This window comes from Balaenoptera acutorostrata, chromosome 9, assembly GCF_949987535.1.
Source record: "Balaenoptera acutorostrata chromosome 9, mBalAcu1.1, whole genome shotgun sequence".
In the NCBI taxonomy this organism is placed as follows: Eukaryota; Metazoa; Chordata; class Mammalia; order Artiodactyla; family Balaenopteridae; genus Balaenoptera; species Balaenoptera acutorostrata.
This window is the reverse complement of record NC_080072.1, coordinates 47,854,650-47,879,015: the sequence shown is the minus strand read 5'-3', so window position 1 is coordinate 47,879,015 and position 24,366 is coordinate 47,854,650. Positions and strand designations below refer to the sequence as shown.

The 24,366-nt window shown below is 37.8% G+C and overlaps 1 protein-coding gene across 1 annotated transcript in view; it reads right to left on the bottom strand.

Moving 5' to 3' along the window:
- TMEM41B (transmembrane protein 41B) overlaps window positions 1-23,091 on the bottom strand; it is a 29,905-nt gene extending 6,814 nt beyond the window's left edge. The window contains exons 1-3 of the mRNA XM_007172792.2: window positions 22,763-23,091; window positions 9,138-9,255; window positions 6,877-7,005 (exon numbers count right to left, since the gene is read on the bottom strand). Coding sequence (XP_007172854.1) covers window positions 6,877-7,005; window positions 9,138-9,255; window positions 22,763-22,883 — 368 coding nt within the window. The 5' untranslated portion in view covers window positions 22,884-23,091. The remainder of the gene's footprint in view (window positions 1-6,876; window positions 7,006-9,137; window positions 9,256-22,762) is intronic.
- Window positions 23,092-24,366: the final 1,275 nt, after the last annotated feature.

The window sequence follows — 24,366 nt, the reverse complement described above, 5'->3', positions numbered from 1 at the left end:
TGGATGTACACATGGCTTCAAGCATACGGCGATAGATAGATAGATATAGATAGATAGATAGATAGATAAATAGATGATAGATAACTTTGAATTCTCTATCTCTGATTCAACTTTTCTAATCAAATACCAGTCTCAAATTTCCCAGCAGTCTACTGGATGCCTCCGTTAAAAATTTTAAAAATTAAACTTAGTTATTTCAGGGCTCTTTAGAATCTTTTAATGGAAAGTCTCAAACACATATCAAAGTAGAGAAACTAGTATTATGGTGCCCTATATGCCCATATACAGCTTCAATAATTAACATACAACCAATCTTGTTTTCTCTATATCCCTTACATTTGATTATATTGAAGCAAATCCCAGACATATCATTACATGTACAACTACATTAATACCTTTAAAAGATAAGGATTCCTTTTCTTTTTAACACAACTATAATACCATTGTCAGAGATCAATTAACCAAAATTCCTAACTATCATAAGTAGCTATTGAGCATGCTCACAATTCCCAAGAGAGTCTTAATTTTTTTTTTTTTGGACAGCTGGTTTGTTCAAATCAGGACAAAAAAGGTCCACACATGGTATTTGCTCTCCACAGCACTAAAGTACAGGTTTGGTTCTTTTTTTTGTCGTGTAATTTACTTGTTGAAGAAACTGGGTCATTTGCAGAATTTACCACTTTTTGAACTTTGCCTACTGTATCTCTTAGGGTGGCTTAATATGTTCCTTTGTCATTTTTTAAAATTAATTTTTATTGGCGTATAGTTGATTCACAATGTTGTGTTAGTTTCTGCTATACAGCAAAGTGAATCAGTTATACTTATACCTGTATCATTCCGCTGTCATTTATCTTATAGTGTTAACAAAGCCATTCTCTCTGCATGGGGATATAATTTGACCTTAACTTTCCAGCTTTGTATAGATTTATATTTCTTTTCTCTAACACTGAAAGATCTTGGTTCTTAATGTCATAAACATAATTAGCTATTTCCTTTACATACTATTAAGTGTATATATATATACACACACATATATGTATATACACACATATGTGTGTGTATATATATTAGATACATTAATATCACATATTTTAAAATTTCAGAACAATATAGCAACTGAAAATAGTTTAAGATTTCTTTCAAATCTTTTCTGTCCTTAAGATTTATCCCAGAAGGGACACAGAGCCAAATTACTTTTTTCAAGGAAACAATTTGAAATAATTTGAAAATTTTGTTGATAGTCAAATCTCCAACAACTCAATATATTGTTAAATTTGTTTCATTTTGCTTTAGATTGTTTAATTTTTTTTAATTTTGTTAAAATATACATAACATAAAATTTACCATCTTAACCATTTTTAAGTGTATGGTTCAATAACATTAAGTACTTTCACACTGTTATGCAAGCAATCTCCAGAACTCTTCTCATCCTGCAAAACTGAAACTCTATACCCCTTAAATAACATTCCCCACTCCCTCCTCCCCTAACCCCCTGACAACCATCCTTTTACTATCAGTCTCTATGAATTGGGCTACTCTAGGTACTTCATGTAAGTGGAATCATATAGCATATCTTTGTGATTGGCTTAGTTTACTTAGCATAATGTCCTTAAAGTTCACCCATGTTGTAATATGTTTCAAAATTTCCTTCCTTTTTAAGGCTGAATAATATTCCATTGTATGTATATACCACACTTTGTTTCATTCATCCATTAAAGGACACTTGAGTTGTTTCCGCCTTTTGGCTACTGTGAATAATGCTGCTATGAACATGGGTGTGCAAGTATCTCTTGAGACCCTGCTTCCAATTCTTTCAGGTATATACCCAGAAATGGGACTGCTGAATCTTATTTTTAATTTTTTGAGGAAACGCCATATTGTTTTTCACAGCTGCCAAACCATTTTATGCTCCCATCAACAGTGCACAGGGATTTCAATTTCTTCATATCCTCACCAACACTTGTTACTTTCTGGGTTTTTTCTTCTTTTTGATTAGTAGCCATCCAACTAACGGGTGTGAGGTTACTTTAGATTTTTAAGATTTCTGTTTCTTTTTTCAATTTGATTTAATTGGTTTTATAATTATGTGAAATATTTACTTGGTTCTAAAGTCAAATCTACACAATAAAATACACTTAGAGAAGTTTCACTTCCATCCCTGTTTCATCTCTCTCTCCATAGGTAAACATTTTTATTCGTTTTTAAAGATATCCTTTCTTTTGTCATCCACAGCTCAAAAGTCCTCAATGACTATCCAATACCAAATCAATATTCTATATTCCTTAGCCTGGTACTCAAACTTCTCTACAATCTGAGTGCAATGTGTAGCCTACCTTCCTAAAGTAATTTCTCAAATCCTCCCCTTCTCACACCCTATATACCAACAAAACTGATCACTTCCTAACCATGCCCTGTGCTTATAAGCTCTGCTCTAGACTTGCTATGTCTAGAATGACTATACCGTATCTCTACCCATAATTCCCATTATTCCAGATAGAAATAGTTGTTTTGCTTTTGAATGCTTAAAACACTAGATTGTACTTAGCATATAATTAGTACTTTCTGGTTAAATGGATGAAAGCTGAAGTTAAAATAAGTAATTATAATGTAAAAAGTAATTAATATACAAGAGTTTGAAATAGGTATTACCAATGAAAGTACTAGTACTGCACTGCTGAATACAATGGCTACTAGCTACATGTGGCTGTGGGGAAGAGACACTAAAATGTGCCTGGTCTGAACTGAGATGTGCTATGAGTGTGAAATACACACATTTTAAAGACTTGGCACAAAAAAAGAATGTGAAATAGTAATAATTTTTATGTGGTTTCATGTTGAAATGATATTTTTGACATTTCAGTTCAAGTAAAATGTATTACAATTAATTTATTGTTACTTTCCTTAATGCGCTAACTAGAAAATTTTTAAACTGCATGTGGCTCACATTATACTTCTATTAATCAGTGCTGTACTAATTATACGCCCAAAGATAAGTCTTCTCTTTTGTTCACTGAGTTTAAAAAAGTACCTTTTTAACACTCAGAGCTTAAGATTCCAAAGTGTAAAATAAATAGAAAATTGTAAGAAAATATAGATTTAACAAATTATCCTATAAAAAATCTAAAACAGGGGTTTCCCTGGTGGTGCAGTGGTTAAGAATCCACCTGCCAATGCAGGGGACACAGGTTCGATCCCTGGTCTGGGAAGATCCCACATGCCATGGAGCAACTAAGCCGGTGCGCCACAACTACTGAGCCTGCGTTCTAGAGCCCACAAGCCACAACTACTGAGCCCACGTGCCACAATTACTGAAGCCCGCGTGCCTAGAGCCCAAGCTCTGCAACAAGAAAAGCCACCGCAATGAGAAGCCTGCGCACAGCAATGAAGAGTAGCCCCCGCTTGCCGCAACTAGAGAAAGCTGTGCACAGCAACGAAGACCCAATGCAGCCAAAAATAAATAATAAATTAATTTTTAAAAAACTCTAAAACAATGCAGAATCACTACAATACCTTAATTATTAAGCAAATAGTAACCATATGCAATAAAACCTGCTGATTGACAAGATTAACCAATGATTCATTTAAAATTGAAAAATTTAAACCAAATGTATTTTATAATAATAAACCTATTCCTATACTTTTTTAAAAAAATATTTATTTAATTAATTTATTTGGTTGTGCTGGGTCTTAGTTGCTGCATGCATGTGGGAGCCAGTTCCCCGACCAGGAATCAAACCCGGGCCTCCTGCACTGGGAGCGTGGAGTCTTAACCACTGTGCCACCAGTGAAGTCCCTATTCCTATACTTTTAATTCACTTTCTACAAGGCACTTTATTCTTTTCTACTAATTTGCATATGGATATTAAGACAACTAGGCTACAACATTTATTCTCCCATAGATGGTCTAGATTCACTTATGCTAACTGGCTCTCTGGCCCTATGGGTGGGTATCCCCTTTATCCCTCAGCTATGAATCCTTCCAAAGCTAGGGGGCAAAATGGGGCAGAAAAGATAACTTTCCAAAGTAAATAGAAACTATATGCCTCATTCACAAAATGTTCACAAAAACCTTATAAAAGCCAAATGAAAGGGCTGAACCAAATGTTTCTTATTGGGGGAAAATATTTTTTATGGTTAAAGTTTATAAATGCAAAATAACCTACAAGCCTAACACTTTGGTTTTCACAGATAAGTGATGAAATGGGAAGTAGGAAAAGGCAGCAGGTGTGAATTACTTAAAACAGTCAGTATATAATTAAATTACTTTACAAATAACTGCCCCAAAGAACTGTGGAAAGACAGGTGCATAATAATCATTCTTCAAATTACCCCCAAATTTGAATTTTTCTAATAAATAGGGAGGATAATGACAAAGTGGCCACACATAGCACACTACCTAAATATAAATGTTATCTTCACCAGGTGGGTAAAGGAGTAATGTTTGTATTAGCAGCAAAAGCTATTATAACTGTACTTGTCACTAAGTTGTTTATGCCAGGAATAACTGGTCCAATGTGTTTTAAGTATACACTCAAAACATCTGCATAAGGAGGTAAATACAGGAACATCTATATGTTAAATACATAATATCTAATCCAACAAAAATCCAAGAAAATAAAATGCTATTGAATTTTATGAGAAAAAAATTTTAGCTGAAAAGTCCAACAAACCAAAAGAAATTCAGGAAATAAGAGAGGAAGCAAGAATAGAAATATTTTGAGAGAATTAACAAAATAATTAATATGCCTTTTAAAAAGCTGATTTGAAAAAGGAAAATGATTACCTTTACAACATCAAGAGTTAATGTCGACATTTCTCCAAAGAAGATATACAGATTGCCAACAAATACATGAAAGGATGCTCAACATCACTAATTATTAGAGAAAGGCAAATCAAAACTACAATGAGGTATCACCTCACACCAGTCAGAATGGCCATCATCAAAAAATCTACAAACAATAAATGCTGGAGAGGGTGTGGAGAAAAGGGAACCCCTCTTGCACTGTTGGCAGAAATGTAAATTGATACAGCCACTATGAAGAACAGAATAGAGGTTCCTTAAAAAACTAAAAATAGTACTACCATACGACCCAGAAATCCCACTACTGGGCATATACCCTGAGAAAACCATAATTCAAAAAGAGTCATGTACCACAATGTTCACTGCAGCACTATTTACAATAGCCAGGACATGGAAGCAACCTAAGTGTTCATCGACAGATGAATGGATAAAGATGTGGCACATATATACAATGGAATATTACTCAGCCATAAAAAGAAACGAAATTGAGTTATTTGTAGTGAGGTGGATGGACCTAGAGTCTATCATACAGAGTGAAGTAAGTCAGAAAGAGAAAAACAAATACTATATGCGAACACATATATATGGAATCTTAAAAAAAAAAAAAAAGGTTCTGAAGAACCTAGGGGCAGGACAGGAATAAAGATGCAGACATAGGGACTTCCCTGGTGGCGCAGTGGTTAAGAATCCGCCTGCCAATGCAGGGGACACTGGTTTAAGTCCTGGTCCGGGAAGATCCCACATGCCGCGGGGCAACTAAGCCCATGCACCACAACTACTGAGCCTGCGCTCTAAAGCCTGCGAGCTACAACTACTGAGCCCGCGTGCCACAACGCGCACCTAGAGCCCGTGCTCCACAACAAGAGAAGCCACAGCAATAAGAAGCCTGCACACCACAACGAAGAGTAGCCCCCACTCACCACAACTAGAAAAAGCCCGCGCATAGCAACGAAGACCCAACACAGCCATAAATTAATTAATTAATTAAATAAATTTAAAAGATGCAGACGTAGAGAATGGACTTGAGGACACAGGGAGGGGGAAGGGTAGGCTGGGATGAAGTGAGAGAGTGGCATTGACATATATACACTACCAAATGTAAAATAGATAGCTAGTGGGAAGCAGCTGCATAGCACAGGGAGATCAGCTCCATGCTTTGTGACCACCTAGAGGGGTGGGATAGGGAGGGTGAGAAGGAGACACAAGAGGGAGGGGATATGGGGATATCTGTATACATATAGCTGATTCACTTTGTTATACAGCAGAAACTAACACAACATTGTAAAGCAATTATACTACAATAAAGATGTTTAAAAAAAAAGAGTTAATGTCTTTAATTAACCGAGAAGATTTGGAAAATACGTTGGATTAGAATAAAAGATACAAAAATTAGAAATTAACATCCACAAATTGGAAGGTTAATTACCAGTTGCATAGGCAGTTTGAAAATATGTAGAAAGAATAAAGCAATTTTCCTGCCTAGTTAAAATACAACATATATTTCTATATAAAACAAAGAAATACATACTAAGAACTGTGAAAAAAAAAAAAATCATATCCTTTACATGACTAGTTACTCTCACAGGATTTTTTACCAAGGAAACCATTAAATGGAAGAAAAAAATCATAAGCAAATGATTCATAATACAACATCTAGAAAAGCAAAAATTAAATTCAAATTATATCTTCAAACCTACAGGAATTTTTAAAAAATTTATGGTATGGTGATTATTAATTCAAAATTATTATTTAAATTAAGACAATCAATTAACTAATAAAATAATCCTAAATAAAATGATTATCTTGAATAATACAAAGGAAAGAAAAAAGTTTATGATAAGTGAAACAAGCAGAAAACAGAAAAACTGGTAATAAATATTCAGAAATGACAACTGACTTGAAGAGAAAGGATTAAAGTGAGAATTTTTTCATTCTCATTTTTCAATATTTTATTTAAGGTTATACTGCATTAACAATTTTTAAAAGGAAAAATAGTTATGTATAACTGAGCAGCAGATCTTTTAAAACCTTTTTCTTAAACAAAAGTAGAAAACATTTTTCAGTTAAAAGGATACAAAATATATGTAGCAAAATAAGCTACAAGTACTTGTACATAAAAGGTGTCCTTATATTTGGATAAAACTTTTCCTAGAGCCTTGGCATCATCCATATCTCTGGGAACCTTCATATTCACTCTTTCTTCTCTAAAGAAATAAAGTGAAAAAAATTTTAAATAGAAATTTGCCAAGATAATTCATATCAAAGTTCAAAACATGAAGTTTTATCCAAAATGATTTGATGCCTTGATCTGTAACATGCTAAGCATAAATTCACAAAATTTAAGTTCAAAGTCTATAAATTATTTGTTTTTTAATGCTTTAATATAATTTCATGAGATATGTAATCCATATGAAAATTCAGGATGACCCAAACTAAAGGTTGAAAAGCATTTGCTCAAACACTGGAGTAAATTTTGAATTAATAAATGAACCACTGATGTTAGCATATTTAAAACATACTGAACATCATTTTGGGTAATCCTCATGATAAACTGAAGTCAGTAATCAATTACAACAGAAATTAAGTAAAAATTTCAATGAATTTATAGTTCATATCTTTTCTTGAATATCTCAGCTCAAAGTTCAGATAAAAACTTAAACACTTGTCACTTTCTATTAATTTTACTTTATATTTGGTGCCTTGTTTGGAACTGAATGTTCTGTTTATAAAAGCCCCAAATAATCACCTTCGTGTTTAATGTATATTGTACCCATTTATTGTACCCATTTGTTTACATGATAAAATTTAACTAACCTTGCAGAACAATGATAGACTGCTGTTTAAGTCCCATAAAAATAGCAGGTAAACTAAAATGGGTTTTCTCATTTATAAATTTAAAAGCTTAAAAAAGCTCTTTATAGGCGTGTGCATGCATCTCACATATACACACACAGAAAGAAATAGGCAGAATATAAAAGATTTATAACAGCATATTATTATATAAAAGTGTTATATTTCTTAGAGCACACTGGGATCCAAAACAATCTTAATCTACTCTATATTCTTTCCCTCTTTCAGTCAGCTCTTTATTTCCTACTCTTTTGATTAAAAAGAGAAAGGATCTAAAATTCAATGATACTAATATTAACATAACAATATAACATGCTATCCTCCCAAAGGCATTTATATTCACGTAAGAACTCAAAGTATTAAAATAAAAATAAGTTTAACTATAAAATTTCAAGCATAAGAAAGTGTTAATGAAAGAAATTTAGAGGAAACAGGAACTTTCTTACACCCTGAAATCACATTTCACAGTTATCCATTACCACACCAAGGTGGCCCTGGTTGAAAGTCTAACTACATTTTAGTAGTCTCTGATGTAATCTATGATTACCCAAGGGTGTTGTTATTGTGGTTGAATAACCCAGGGATATATTTTATCCTCATAAAAGTATGTTTCAGGTCTATAATCTTTTCCCTAAAATTCAAAAAGCTCTGAAAACCAAAAGTTCTTTGTAATCTGTCACCAAAAATTGACCCACACTTACATACAGTTTTTCATAGTCTTCTATAATACAGGTTTCACTATAAAAATATTAATGTATTTGATTATGGGGTGCTGCCCCAGATCCTGCTGGAGATACTACATAATATACAGTATTTATTCCATGTTATCTTTCCAAAATAGAAAAATTCTAAATTCTGAAATGCGTTCCACTCCCAAGGTTTTTGCTATGGAATTGTGGCTGTATACTAGATAGACAAGTCTTTTTACAAAGTGCATTTGACAGTGAAAAGTACCTATTCACACCATATCATTTCTATAAAACAGGGAAGAGAAAAAGAGCTAGGAGACAGAGATGTGGTGCGGAAGTAAATGGATGAATAGAGGCAGACAAAAACTGATGACACGGAAAAGTAGGAAGGGAGAAAACAGGGATGGAAAAAGGGGTAAAGCAGAGAAAAAGGGCATCAGTATTTCTCAAACTGCAGGTCAATATCTATTATGGACTGCAATATAAATTTACTTGGTCACTACTAACATTAAATAATAATATGCAATAAATTTATTAATGTGGCTATGTTTTTCAACATAGTCATTAGAAAGATGCCTTAATTAGAGAAGCAGTGCTAGGAGAACCTTGCATAGAAAATCAAGAGACATATTTGGAAAGAAGTATTTAAATTACAGTGTCAATATGAACTTGCTACAAGCCATGAGAGCTGACATACAATTATTATGCCAGTTCTGTTCCTTAAATTAGTTGAACTTTCAATGCACGTTCATCTCTATAAATGTCTAGACATTTTCTGTTTCTTTCAGTATACTTACTCACTAAGCTGAGGAAAATTTTTATATACCAAAAACATAACAAAAGCTGCAGATAAGAAAATGGACACCAATATAAGAAGCGACATTCTTGCTGACCCAGCTTCTGCACAGGCTTTCTCTGAAAAAAAAAAAAAAAAATTATAATCAAGATAAATATAGAGGAAAACAGTACTCCAAGCCAGTAAATAATTTCCTGAAAGGTTTTCCTCCCAAGAAACTGTTCACACTTTTGCCCAAAACACTGTGACATTAAATTTTAAATACTACCATATTTGATGTTTATTAACTGGCCATAGTTCTTTGCAGGGATATATGCATTTTAGAAGCAGAGAAAAACAGAACACCAGAATTTGTAGCACTGATTTGTTGATAAGCCAAAAGGGAAAAAAGGGCATTGCTCTAAATGCTATCACTGACTTTCAATTTTATATATCTATATTGGGAGATAACAGCATAGGCAGAATGGCCTCTTAGGAAAAATAAGGTAATCTGGCAATTACTTCAAACTGTCATGAGAAAGAACCCACAGATTCACTAATGCAACTGATGAATGTTACACTTTCTCTTTACACCAAGGGCTTCAGAATATAGTTGAACCTCAAATGTTTTGGATGGCTGTGTCTGTGACTCCAAGAATGGGAGAATATGTTTGTGTTCTCCAACAAGGTAATCTTAGTGTTATCTTAAAAATCATATGCAAGTGGGCGGAGTCAAGATGGTGGAGTAGGACACTGAGTTTGCATCTCCTCACAACTAGGGCACCTACCAGGTGCTGGTGGGGGACTTTGGACACCTAAGGGGACAGGAGGAACCCCCCGAGTGACCGGGTATGATGTGGGGGGGAGCAAGGGGGGAGGAGAAGTGGAGGCAGGAGGGACTGGCACCCCTGAGGAGCGCCTGGGGGAGAGGAAGGGTTCCCACGCCCATAGGGGCCCACTCACAGGGAGGGGATCAATGGGGATGGGGAGAGACCCTCAGGGGATCAGAGGATTGGAAGGGAACATGGCCAGCGTTTCCCCCACCCACTCAGGCCCCAGGGAGGCTGCTGAGTTCCCAGGGCTGATCCTCCACCCTCCGAGGCCCCCTCCATCTGCGTGGGTCCTGGGGGTGTGGGAGGGAGGGGGAGAGGAAAAGAAGAGGTGAGATGGGACCAGTGCCCCGAGGGGTGGCTGGGGGAGGGGAGGGGTTCCCATGCCGGGAGGTGGGCACCGAGGAGGGGCGTACCGAGGGCACACTGTGATCCCCTACCCACAGGAAGGGGATCAGTGGGGACAGGGAGGGAACCTCGGAGGATCAGAGGGAACTTGGCCAGTACTTCCCCTGCCCACTTGGGTCCCAGCAAGCCTGCTGGGGCCCCAGGCCTGAGCCTCCACTGTGAGGCCCCCTCCAGCTGTGCTGAGCCTAAGCCCTGCCCCCGCCTAAGTCTGCCCCTCCCCCACAGCCAAGGCCTTTTCCTGCTTTTATTCTTTTTCTTTTTTTCTATTTGCTATTATGGTTCTGTTTTACTGTGTTGTTGTTATTTCATTTTTATTCGTATTTTATCTAGTATATTTTTTATCTTTCTAACTTTATTTATTTTTTATTCTTTGTTATTGTTCTGCTCCTTTTTTCTTTTTTTTTTTTTTGGCCACACACCAGGTGGCTTGTGGGATCTTGGTTCACAGGCTGGGGGTTGGGCCTGAGCTCCTGTGGTGGGAGCACCGAGTCCAAACCACTGGCCTAACAGAGAACCTCAGACCCCAGGGAATATTAATCAGAGTGAGGTCTCGCAGAGGTCCTCATCCCCACACCAAGAGCCAGCTCTACCCAACTGCCTGCAAACTCCAGTGCTGGAAGCCTCATGTCAAACAACCAGTAAGACAGGAACACAGCCCCACCCATCAAAAATAATGAGACGACAAAAAAATACGTTACAGATGAAGGAGCAAGGCAAAAACCTACAAGACCAAATAAATGAAGACAAAACATGTAATCTACCTGAAAAAGAATTCAGAGTAATGATAGTAAAGATGATCCGAAATCTCGGAAATAGAATGGAGGCACAGATCGAGAAAATACAAGAAATGTTTAACAAAGACCTAGAAGAACTAAAGAATAAACAAGCAGTGATGAACAACACAATAACTAAATGAAAAATACACTAGAAAGAATCAATAGCAGAATAACTGAGGCAGAAGAACAGATAAGTGACCTGGAAGATAGACTGGTGGAAATAATTGCTGAGGAACAGAATAAAGAAAAAAAAATGAAAAGAACTGAGGACAGTCTCAGAGACCTCTGGGACAACATTAAATGCACAAACAATGGCATTACAGGGGTCCCAGAAGATGAAGAAAAAGAGAAAGGGTATGAGAAAATATTTGAAGAGATCACAGTTGAAAACTTCCCTAACATGGGAAAGGAAATAGCCACCCAAGTCCAGGAAACGCAGAGAGTCCCATACAGGATAAACCCTAGGAGAAACACACCAAGACACATATTAATCAAATTAACAAAAATTAAATTCAAAGAAAAAATATTAAAAGCAGCAAGGGAAAAACAACAAATAACATACAAGGGAATCCCCATAAGGTTATCAGCAGATTTTTCAGCAGAAACTCTGCAGGCCAGAAGGAAGAGGCAGAATATATTTAAAATGTTGAAAGGGAAAAACCTACAACTAAGATTACTGTACCCAGCAAGTATCTCATTCAGATTTAACGGAGAAATCAAAAGCTTCACAGACAAGTAAACGTTAAGAGAATTCAGCACCACCAAACCATCTCTACAACAAATGCTAAAGGAACTTCTCTAGGCGGAAACACAAGAAAAGAAAAAGACCCACAGAAACAAACCCAAAACAATTACAAAATTGTAACAGAAACATACATATTGATAACTACCTTGAATGTAAATGGATTAAATGCTCCAACCAAAAGACACAGACTAGCTGAATGGATACAAAAACAAGGCCCATATATATGCTGTCTACAAGAGACCCACTTCAGACCTAGGGACACATACAGACTGAAAGTAAGGGGATAGAAAAAGATATTCCATGCAAATGGAAATCAAAAGAAAGCTGGAGTAGCAATACTCATATCAGATAAGATAGACTTTAAAATAAAGACTGTTACAAGGGATAAGGAAGGACACTACATAATGATCAAGGGATCAATCCAAGAAAAAGATATAACAATTATAAATATTTATGTACCCAACATAGGAACACCTCAATACACAAGGCGAATGCTAACAGCCATAAAAGGGGAAATCGACAGTAACACGATAACAGTGGGGGACTTTAATTACACCAATGGACAGATCGTCCAAAATGAAAATAAATAAGGAAACGAAGCTTTAAATGACACAATAGATCAGATAGATTTAATTGATATTTATAGGATATTCCACCTGAAAGCAGTTGAAAACACTTTCTTCTCAAGTGCACATGGAACATTCTCCAGGATAGATCACATCTTGGGTCACAAATCAAGCCTCGGAAAATTTAAGAAAATTGAAATCATATCAAACATCTTTTCTGACCACAATGCTATGAGATTAGAAATGAATTACAGGGAAAAAACTGTAAGAAACACAAATACATGGAGGCTAAACAGTGCACTGCTAAATAACCAAGAGATCACTGAAGAAATCAAAGAGGAAATTAAAAAATACACAGAAACGAATGGCAACGAAAACACGACAACCCAAACCTATGGGATGCAGCAAAAGCAGTTCTAAGAGGGAAGTTTATAGCAATTCAATCTCACCTCAAGAAACAAGAAAAATCTCAAACAATCTAACCTCACACCTAAAGCAACTAGAAAAAGAAGAACAAAGAAAACCCAAAGTTAGTAGAAGGAAAGAAATCATAAAGATCAGAGCAGAAATAAATGAAATAGAAACGAAGAAAACATTAGCAATGATGAATAAAACTAAAAGTTAGTTCTTTGAGAAGGTAAACAAAATTGATAAACCTTTAGCCAGACTTACCAAGAAAAAAGGGAGGGGACTCAAATCAATAAAATTGAAATGAGGGACTTCCTTGGTGGTGCAGTTGTTAAGAATCTGCCTTCCAATGCAGGGTTCGATCCCTGGTCAGGGAACTAAGATCCCACATGCTGCGGGGCAACTAAGCCCATGTGCCGCAACTACTGAGTCCGCACACCACAACTAGAGACCCCACGTGCTGCAAGTAGAGAGAAGCCCATGCGCCACAAAGAAGAGCTCGCAGGCTGCAACAAAAGATCCCGCATGCTGCAACAAAGATCCTGTGTGCCACAACTAAGACCTGACACAAATAAATAAATAAATATTTTTTAAAATAAAAATTAAAAAAATTAGAAATGAAAAAGGAGAAATTACAACTGACACCACAGAAATACAAAGGATCATAAGAGACTATTACAAGCAACTCTATGCCAATAAAATGGACAACCTGGAAGAAATGGACAAATTCTTGGAAAGGTACAACTTTCCAAGACTGAACCAGGAAGAAACAGAAAATATAAACAGACCTATCACAAGTAATGAAATTGAAACCGTAATTACAAATCTTCCAACAAACAAAAGTCCAGGACCACATGACTTCACAGGCGAATTCTATCAAACATTTAGAGAAGAGCTAACACCTATCCTTCTCAAACTCTTCCAAAAAATTGCAGATGAAGGAACACTCCCAAACTCATTCAACGAGGCCACCATCACCCTGGTACCAAAAGCAGGCAAAGATATCACAAAAAAAGAAAAGTACAGGCCAATATCACTGATGAAAATAGACGCAAAAATGCTCAACAAAATACTAGCAAACAGAATCCAATAACACATTAAAAAGATCATACATCATGATTAAATGGGATTTATCCCAGGGATGCAAGGATTCTTCAATATATGCAAATCAATGTGACACACCATATAACAAATTAAAGAATAAAAACCATATGATCATCTCAATAGATGCAGAAAAAACTTTTGACAAAATTCAACACCCATTTATGATAAAAACTCTCCAGAAAGTGGGCATACAGGGAACCTACCTCAACATATTAAGGCCCTATACGACAAACCCACAGCAAACATCATTCTCAATGGTGAAAAACTGAAAGTATTTCCTCTAAGATCAGCAACAAGACAAGGATGTCCACTCTCACCACTCTCACCACTATTACTCAACATAGTATTGGAAGTCCTAGCTACAGCAATCAGAGGAGAAAAAAGAAATAAAAGGAATACAAATTGGAAAAGAAGAAGTAAAACTGTCAGTTTGCAGATGACATGGTACTATACATAGAAAATCCTAAAGATGCCACCAGAAAACTACTAGAACTAATCAATGAATTTGGTAAGGTTGCAGTACAAAATTAACACACAGAAATCTCTGGCATTCCTATACACTAACAACGAAAGATCAGAATGAGAAATTAAGGAAACAATCCCATTCACCACTGCAACAAAAAGAATAAAATACCTAAGAATAAACCTACCTAAGGAAGCAAAAGACCTGTACTCAGAAAACTATAAAACACTGATGAAAAAAATCAAAGATGACACAAACAGACGGAGAGATATACCATGCTCCTGGATTGTTAGAATCAATACTGTGAAAATGACTATACTACCCAAAGCAGGCTATAGGTTCAATGCAATCCCTATCAAATTACCAATGGCATTTTTCACTGAATTAGAACAAAAAATTTTACAATTTGTATGGAAACACAAAAGACCCCAAATAGCCAACGCAATCTTGAGAAAGAAAAATGGAGCTGACTCCTCAACTTCAGACTCTACTACAAAGCTACAGTAATCAAGAAAGTATGGTACTGGCACAAAAAACAGAAATATAGATCAATGGAACAGGATAGAAAGCCCAGAGATAAACCCATGCACATATTATCACCTTATCTTTGATAAAGGAGACAACAATATAAAATGGTAGAAAAGGCAGCCTCTTCAATAAGTGGTGTGGGGAAAAGTGGACAACTACATGTAAAAGAATGAAATTAGAACACTACCTAACACCATACACAAAAGTAAACTCAAAATGGATTAAAGACCTAAATGTAGGACTGTACATTATAAAACTCTTAGAGGAAAACCACTCTTTGACATAAATCACAGCAAGATCTTCTATGACCCACCTCCTAGAGTAGTGAAAATAAAAGCAAAAATAAGCAAGTGGGACCTAATTAAAGTTAAAAGCTTTTGCACAGCAAAGGAAACCATAAGCAAGACGAAAAGACAACCCTCAGAATAGGAGAAAATATTTGCAAACGACTCAACAAAGGATTAATCCCAAAATATACAAACAGCTCATGCAGCTCAATATCAAAAAAACAAACAACCTAATCCAAAAATGGCCAGAAGACCTAAACAGACATTTCACCAAAGAAGACATACAGATGGCCAAGAGGCAACATGAAAAGATGCTCAACATCACTAATTATTAGAGAAATGCAAATCAAAACTACAATGAGGTTATCGCCTCACACCAGTCAGAATGGCCATCATCAAAAAATCTACAAACAATAAACGCTGGAGAGGGTGTGGAGAAAAGGGAACCCTCCTACACTGTTAGTGGGAATGTAAATTGATACAGCCACTATGGAAAACAGTACAGAGGTTCCTTAAAAAACTAAAAATAGAACTACCATATGACCCAGCAATCCCACTACTGGGCATATACCGTGAGAAAACCATAATTCAATAAGTTACATGTGCCCCAGTGTTCACTGCAGCACTATTTACAATAGCCAGGACATGGAAACAACCTAAATGCCCATTGACAGATGAATGGATAAAGAAGATGTGGTACATATATATAATTACTCAGCCATAAAAAGAAATGAAATTGGGTCCTTGTAGAGATGTGGATGGACCTAGAGTCTGTCATACAGAGTGAAGTAAGTCAAAAAGAGAAGAACAAATATCGTATATTAACGCATATATGTGGAATCTAGAAAAACGGTACAGATGAACCTATTTGCAGGGAGGGAGTAGAAATGCAGACGTAGAACAGAGGTGTGGACACAGGTGGGGAAGCGGAGGGTGGGATGAATTGGGAGATTAGGTCTGACATAAATACACTACCATCTGTAAAATAGATAGCTAGTGGGAACCTGCTATAAAGCACAGGGAGCTCAGCGAGGTGCTCTGTGATGACCTAGATGGGTGGGAGGTGGGGGGGTCCAAGAGGGAGGGGATATATGTATTCATATAGCTGATTCACTTCATTGTACAGCAGAAACTAACACAACATTGTAAGGCAATTATACTCCAATAAAAAAAAATTTTAAATAAAGACTTCAGTAGGTAACAGTCCTCTTAAATTAAAAAATTAAACAAGACATTTTGCATGGCAACTCTAAAATTTAACTACAGTATTTTTCTTCCCATCATTAATTCACAAGTCTTAAGTAAGGGGTCCTAGGGGAGAAAGGTGTGGACTTAACTGGACTACAGAACACCACCCTAAGCCTTCTTTGAGTACACATCTCTCTGATTGCTACTTGTTGCCTTACAGTTGGATGATGAAATATATAGACATTTGTTGAACAAAATTAACCTCCAAGTTTAACTCGATACCTATTTTTTTCACCCTCTGAAAGGAAAACTTTTTCAAGCATTGTACTCAGCACAACGTAAACACAAGAAAACAGCTAATAATGCAATAAAACTAAGTGACAGAGCTTCCCTGGTGGCGCAGTGGTTGAGAGTCTGCGTGCCAATGCAGGGGACACGGGTTTGAGCCCTGGTCTGGGAGGATCCCACATGCCGCGGAGCAGCTGGGCCCGTGAGCCACAATTACTGAGCCTGCGCATCTGGAGCCTGTGCTCCGTAACAAGAGAGGCCGCGATAGTGAGAGGCCCGTGCACCGCGATGAAGAGTGGCCCCCGCTTGCCACAGCTAGAGAAGGCCCTCACACAGAAATGAAGACCCAACACAGCCATAAATAAATAAATAGATAAATAAATAAATAAATAAAATTAAAACAAAACAAACAAAAAAGAGCAAAGTTGTTAAGTCACTTAAAAAAAAATTACACATTAAAAAAAAAAAAAAACAACTAAGTGACAGTCAATTTTGAAGCTCTCCATTCTTTCACACAAACTTGGAAATAGGGAGTGTTCCCTATTATGATTCCACAATTCTTTTTGAATATAGTTCTAATAAATCTAAAGGCTAGCACGTAATTCATTTAGTTCTGAACAGAGATAAAAGTTATAAACTTGGGAATTCCTTGGCTGTCCAGTGGTTAAGACTCCACACTTCCATTGCTGGGGGCCCAGGTTCGATCCCTGGTCAGGGAACTAAGATCCTGCAAGTCACAAGGTGCAGCCAAAAAAAAAAAGAAAGGTTATAAACCTTGCTTTAATGATTCAACATCTGAATGTGTAACATACACATTTATAATGTGCATCCTCCTTCTGGTTGCATTAGATACATGTTATTTAGCATTTAGAGCCACCCACAACAATGCTTTATACATTCATTAACCTCCAAATCTTCCATCATACTAATTCCCATTCTCAATTATCCCATTATCTGTTTTCCAACCTCCTCCCAGGCCAAAGGTACGGCTACAGAAAGATCATTGTGCTCTCTTGGCTTACAAGTTCATATGCTTCCTGCTTTTCTATCGTCAATTAAGGTTATCACTGGCAAACTATAATCCTTTTACAGTACCCTCCAGAAGGGCTATTTCAAGTCTCTTCAAGCCTTTAATTCTACTTCCCCCTATTCTCAACCAATGAGGCTGTCTCCACACTTCAGAGAGCTTCCCAATCTCTACCTCAAGATCTGTTCACGAAATTATCTCCCCTTCCCTCTTTCCCCTTATCTTTGCATCATATGCCAACACATTCCTTGCAGATCTTGCTCTCAGAATTATCTCATCTCCATTCACTGAATATCTTCAATTCTTCCCACTAACAAGCAACTCTTCTCTAACTTCTAATATGCATATATCTATCCTGAAAAATCAAAACTTAACCTTAATGCCCCTGTAGTAGCTCTCTATTTCTCTTATAACTTTCATATCAATACCTTTTGAAAAGCAAAATCTTTATACCTACAAGATTTTAGGAATCACTCTTACTGGTCATCTAGTCCACTAGTTCTAGACCTACAGAATCCTAACATGGAGGAAGCAAAAGACCCATCTACCCTGAGGACACAGTTTACAGGAACTCTAACAAGTTTTTCAGAGTTCTTTTTTAAAAAATTTATTTGGCTGCATGGGGTCTTAGTTGTGGCACGTAGGCTCTTTGTTGCAGCACGTGGGATCTTGTGTGGCATGCGAACTTCTCTAGTTGCAGCACGTGGGCTTCTCTCTAGTTGTGGCGTGTGGGCTCCAGAGCACATGGGCTCAGTAGTTGCACTGCACAGGCTCCAGAGTGCCCGGGCTCAGTAGTTGCAGCATACAGGCTTAGTTGCCCCATGGCATGTGGGATCTTAGTTCCCCGACCAGGGACTGAACTCCCTTCCCCTGCATTGGAAGGCAGACTTTTAACCACTGGACCACCAGGGAATTCCCTCTAACAAGTTTTTTATGGTTACAAGAATCTATTGTAACATTTTTGGAAGTAAATTTTATTTCAAGAACTTAAAATTTTTTAAATTATGTATTAATAATCAAAAATGGTAGTATCATCAAGTATAAATTTAAACAGCTAAAATAACTTTTTAATAAAATATAAAGAATTAACCATTAAAAAAACACACAGAGAGAAAGCATGTTTGCAGGCAGCAGAAGAAACAGCACTACCTATCTTGTATAAAAGCTCATTCTCTGACGTTTATGCCCTGCATCTCTGCTACCATTCAACCCACACAGCCTCACTCACTATCATCAACCACTTTCAGGCACTTCCCCTATTCAGCGAAGACTAAGCCAAGCTTCAAGCAAACTTTTCATAATCCTAAAAGATACATCTATTCAGATGATTCACCCAGCCTCAAAATTCTTAGACTTTCATTTCTATTCAACTTTAGCCACCCACTTCCAGTGGTACACTAAGTTCTCACACCACCTGAGACTGCTCTATCTTGGACATTTTAAATTCCAACATGCCATTCCTTGATCATCTTTATTCTTTCATGAGCTTAACATCTCCAATTTCTCCCTCTGTTGGGCTCCTCACTTCTCTTCCTTCTATGCCCAGCCTGGACTCCATGGTGTATCCAGCAGCACCTCTGATTAGAATCCTCACTCTTTCCTTATAGCTAATCTAACCCAAAATCAGTGTTTCAAGCTCACTGTCTTCATTCCTATACCAAGATGGTTGAGCACAAGTAGAGAAAAATCATGAGTGACCCATCACAGAAATCCATGTTTATGGGAAAACTGACTTAGCCTCATTTCTACTCCCTTTTTTTAGGTGTTGAACATGAATCAGGCTGAGCCAATTAGGTTATTCTTACCCTCTGACAACAGTGATAGGTTCAGGGATAAGCATTTGATCTGAGGCAATCTAATCAGAGTTAATATCTAGACTTGTATTGCTAATACTTAGAAAAAGATTCTCAAAATTATCAAGGAAGCATTTAGCTTACCTGGACCTTCAAGAGGAATCAACCTTAAGGTAAAACTGATATCAGGTAAGCAAAACAAGATATGAAAGAAATCTGATCCTTATGATATCACTGAGCCACTGGTCCCAGACTGAAGCCAGTGAATCCCACTTAATCTCTCAACTTTTTAGTTATATGAACCAATAAACCTCCTTTTAGCAAAGCTTTCCATTGTGTTTTCTACTGATTACAAGCAAAAGAATCCTGATATATAATATTTGGGTTGAGACTGACATCAATACATCATACTAATACCTTGGTTGATGTCCAATTGCCAATTTTAGTCTTAGTTCCCAGTTATCAGTAATCAGAGCTTTCTTCTTCTTCCTCTAAGCCAGCACCTAGCTCACAGCAGATGCTCAAAGGATATTTGTTGAACCATATTAGCAAGGCAGACCCTAGAACAGGCATCTGAGAGGGATTTATTACCCAATTTTGAACAATACTGTCTCCTAAGAGCAGTAAAACCAACTTCAAGACAGTGTTTCCCAAACATTTTTGGCTGCTTTCCACAATAAGCAGTGTATTTTATATCATGATCTGATACACACAAAATCTATATAATTGAAAAATAAAATTCAAAGAATACTTACCCCCTACTACATGCAAAGAACTCTATTTTCTCTTCCATTTTTTTAAATGGCTCATGATTACCCACCAAATTCATTTCACACCGCTCACAAAGGTATGACCTATATATTGGAAAACATGGTCCTGGGAGTTCTCTTAAATCAAAATGGGGAAATTCTACATTTGCGAGTAAAAAGATCAGCCAGGGCAAACAACAAAAGAAAATAAAACACCTGGTCCAAGTACCCTTGCACACAGAGTAGGTCAAGAGCCTCTCAAGTAGTAATATCTCTTGTCTCTCACCCTTTCTAATCATGCAAGAATTAGATTTTCAGTGTTATTGCCTTGCTCAAATCATCACAGCGGTCCTCAGTAAGACTCAGACGTTGGACTAGAGTCAAGGCAAGGAATCCACTAAATGTACCAAACACTGCATGTGAGGTGTAAAATATTTCAAGCATACACACAATGACAACTATTTGTCAAAATTATGTAGATGCATCAGTTAATAAAAATACAAATTTATTTAAAAATACAAATACATGGAATTTATAGAAACACTCTATTACAATGTATTTCTCAAGAGCTAATAAAAATTTTTTTTCTCTAAAACCTTTCCGTTTATGAATAAATAAAAATTAAAAAAAAAAAAAGAAATCCTCTACTACTGACAAGTTTATCTCTTCATAGACACACACGAAAGGTTCACACTAACTAACCTTCAAGCCTAATGCTTCCCCAACCCAGAATCCTTTTCTGTTCTCTCTACTAATCCAAACCCTACTTCTCTATGAAGGCGTGCCTTCACATCTCTTCCCTCTGTCTTCCTATAGATTTGTAGTCCACAGAAGTCATTTGACAGCATCACAAAAATAACTTTGTTGAATGTGTTGTTCAAATGTTAAAATACAATAAACAATTGTAAAAGCACTCTGGCAGTTTCAAGGTCTTATTTTCTGAACAGCTTAAGGTTAAAAAATTAATAATAATAATAATAAAATAACTGACTGCTATCCCAAACCAAATGACAATATTTAGGGATGTCCTATCTGGAATCCATGGAAAATACTTTCTAAGTATTTTCCTATCTGGAAAATACTTCTTCAGGAAGCCCTTAGATTACTGTCATTCTCAGTTGCAGCATCATCAAAACAAGGTTACTGTCATTTAGAGTGGATTTATACTTTGACAACACTTCATTTCTGGTTTTTGAAGTTATTTGGCTCTATTGTCTATAAGGTGTAAAAATATCCAAATATATAAAGCCGAAAGACCCAAATTAGACTGGAGACATTTTAAATTATTTGAAAATAAAGTACCATTTTCTGCAAGACATTTTCTAAATTTTTCATATGTTTTAAATTTGATTCAAAAAATTTCAGCTGATGGGAATTCCCTGGCGGTACGGTGGTTAAGGACTCGACACTTTCACTGCCAGGACCGGGTTCGATCCCTGGTCAGGGAACTAAGAGCCACATGGCATGGCCAAAAAAAAAAAAAAGAAAAATTTCAGCTGAATGTTAAACATATTATCTCCATATATAAATATATTTTTAAAGTGTATAATACTTTATTGATGACTATAGTTACAATGTCGCTAGACACTATTAAAAGATCCTCTCTTTACCCATCACTGGTGGTGGAACACACCAGTGTGAGTAAGCTGCAGACAACTTAATGGGCATTTGTTAGGATCTCTCCAAGTTTATGGGCTTTGAAAGCATTTAAGGAGGTTAAATCACTTCAACTGCTGAAAAGCAATGAAAACTCTACGCCCAGATGAAATCAAAGTATTTAGTTTCTGGGTACACTTTTTTTCTTAAAATAATATTTGAGGCCCTGAGAAATGCCAGGATGGCGTAGTGGAAAAAAAGCTTGAGAATAAGAGATCTTAGCTATAATAGTAATTGCTAACATTTATTCAGCCTTCACTGCATATAAGCCAAACATTACACTAAATCCTTTATGTGAATTATTTTGTTTAATCCACGCACCAATCTTAAGTAGATATTACTATTATTAATATTATCACCATCCCCACTGTACAGTTCAGATACTGAGCTTTTGAAGGATAACAAGTCCAAAGTCTTAAGTGGTAGAGCAGGGACGCAAACCCAAGTGTTCTTGCCACCTCGAAGCGGCGCCTGGACGTAGTTAAATCCTTGCTTTTAGCCAATACTTTACTAATCTGGCTTTCTGACTTTGTGCAAGTTATATATCCATTCTGGACCTCAGTTTCCTCATCTGTAAAAATAAAGCAACGAATGCTAACGTTCCTTCCAGTTCTGCCTAACTTCAATATTATCAACCCACTAGGTGTCCGGCCTTGTGGTAGGCCGTAGCCTAGGTCCCCCACTCTCTCTGCTCCCGCCCCTAGATGCCAACAGGCCCCCTTTCCACCCGCAAATCCCCTGGACCCGCTGGGGTCCTTTCTCCTCCGAAGCCCCTCCCGGCACACTCCCGCCTCTGGGCCAGCCCCAGCTCTGGTTCCCAGGTCTACTCACCCTTCAGGTGGTCTCCGCTGCCTGGCGCCGAGGGACCCCGCGGCCCCGCTGCCTTGTCCCCCGGAGGGGTCGTAAGGAGTGCCCCCGTTTGCGACCTTTCGACAACTCTGCCTTTCGTCATGGCTGCTGCAGGGAAGGTGGAGGAAGCGGGGTGATGCCGCGGCCCCTTAACAACAACTACGCGGCAGGCTCCTTACAACACCCAGGGTCCACAGCCACAGATACTTCCGGGACGACGACCTCACCTGAGACGACCTCAGGCCCGCTAGCACAGTGACGCTGAGCCGGGACCCGCAGCGCCTACTCGGACTAGGCTCCGCCCCGCACCGCCCCCGAGGCTCGCGCGCTCGCGCCCGCCCAGTAACCGCGAGACAAGTCAGGGTCCCCGCCCGCCCCACTTGCTGCCCCGCCCCGCTTCATGACTGCGCGGAGCATGCGCAGTCACGGCACCGGAGTCAGCGGGTGTGACTCACAGACGCAGGCATCCAACGCGCAGCTTTAATTATCCGGAAGTGCGGTCTCAGAGACTGTAATGCCTTTGTCCTGGCGACCGGAAGTGCCCGGGAGTGATTAGTTGGAGTTTCGCGACGGATGCTGACTCAGCCGACTCCCTTCTCTACCAATTCGAGAATCTGTCTCGAATCTGGAGGGGCTAGACAATGCTCGGTCTGAAGATGTTGGAAAACATAAAGCCTGAGCCGAACCCACCGAGTTTCAGGAAACTAAGGCTCAAGGAGCCCGTAATCTGTGAAGGTCACAGGGTGGCAGAAATCGGTTTAGAATCCAGTTTTCTTGTTCCCAAGCAAATGCTTTCCTACGTCATCGCCCTGCCACTCCTCCTTTGTAAATCCAGGTCAGCGCATTTATCTTTTCCTTTCGCAGAGCCCAAACGTACCTTTTTTGGCGGTTACTTTTTCCACTCCTACCTCTCAGAGCGGTATTCAGCTTACTCACTGGTGAATGTATTGGAATTCCCTCTTGAAAGTAACTTGGCAATGTGTATAAAAATACTGATTGTTCCTATCCAGTAATTAAATTTCTAAGAAGCTATTCTGTGGGAATAAACATGCAGAGGGAGTTATTCCGAACGGGATTATTTCTTAGTATAATAGTAAATGGGGAAGCAATCTAAAAACCCAGCACCAAAGAATGGTTAGGTAAATGATGGGAGAACCATTCAGTGGAACTGTTTTATGTACACATCCTCTGCCTACTTACATTAAGACCTTCAGTGACCACTCTAAGAGGTAGCTTCCCATTTAATTCCTTGATGGTCGTTATTAAAAGCAATAATTATTTGGATTATTTGTTTACTTGTTTATTGTCTGCCGCCACCTCTAGAATGTAAGCTTCATTAAGGTAAGGGGTCTTGTCTTTTTGTCCACCATTGTATCCCCCAGCAGATGACACTGCCAACACCTAAGAGGGCATTCAATAAATATGTTGAATAGATTTTCAACCATAAAAAATTACGAAGAGGGGCTTCCCTGGTGGCGCAGTGGTTAAGAGTCCGCCTGCCAAGGCAAGGGACACGGGTTCGAGCCCCGGTCTGGGAAGATCCCACATGCCACAGAGCAGCTAAGCCTGCGAGCCACAACTACTGA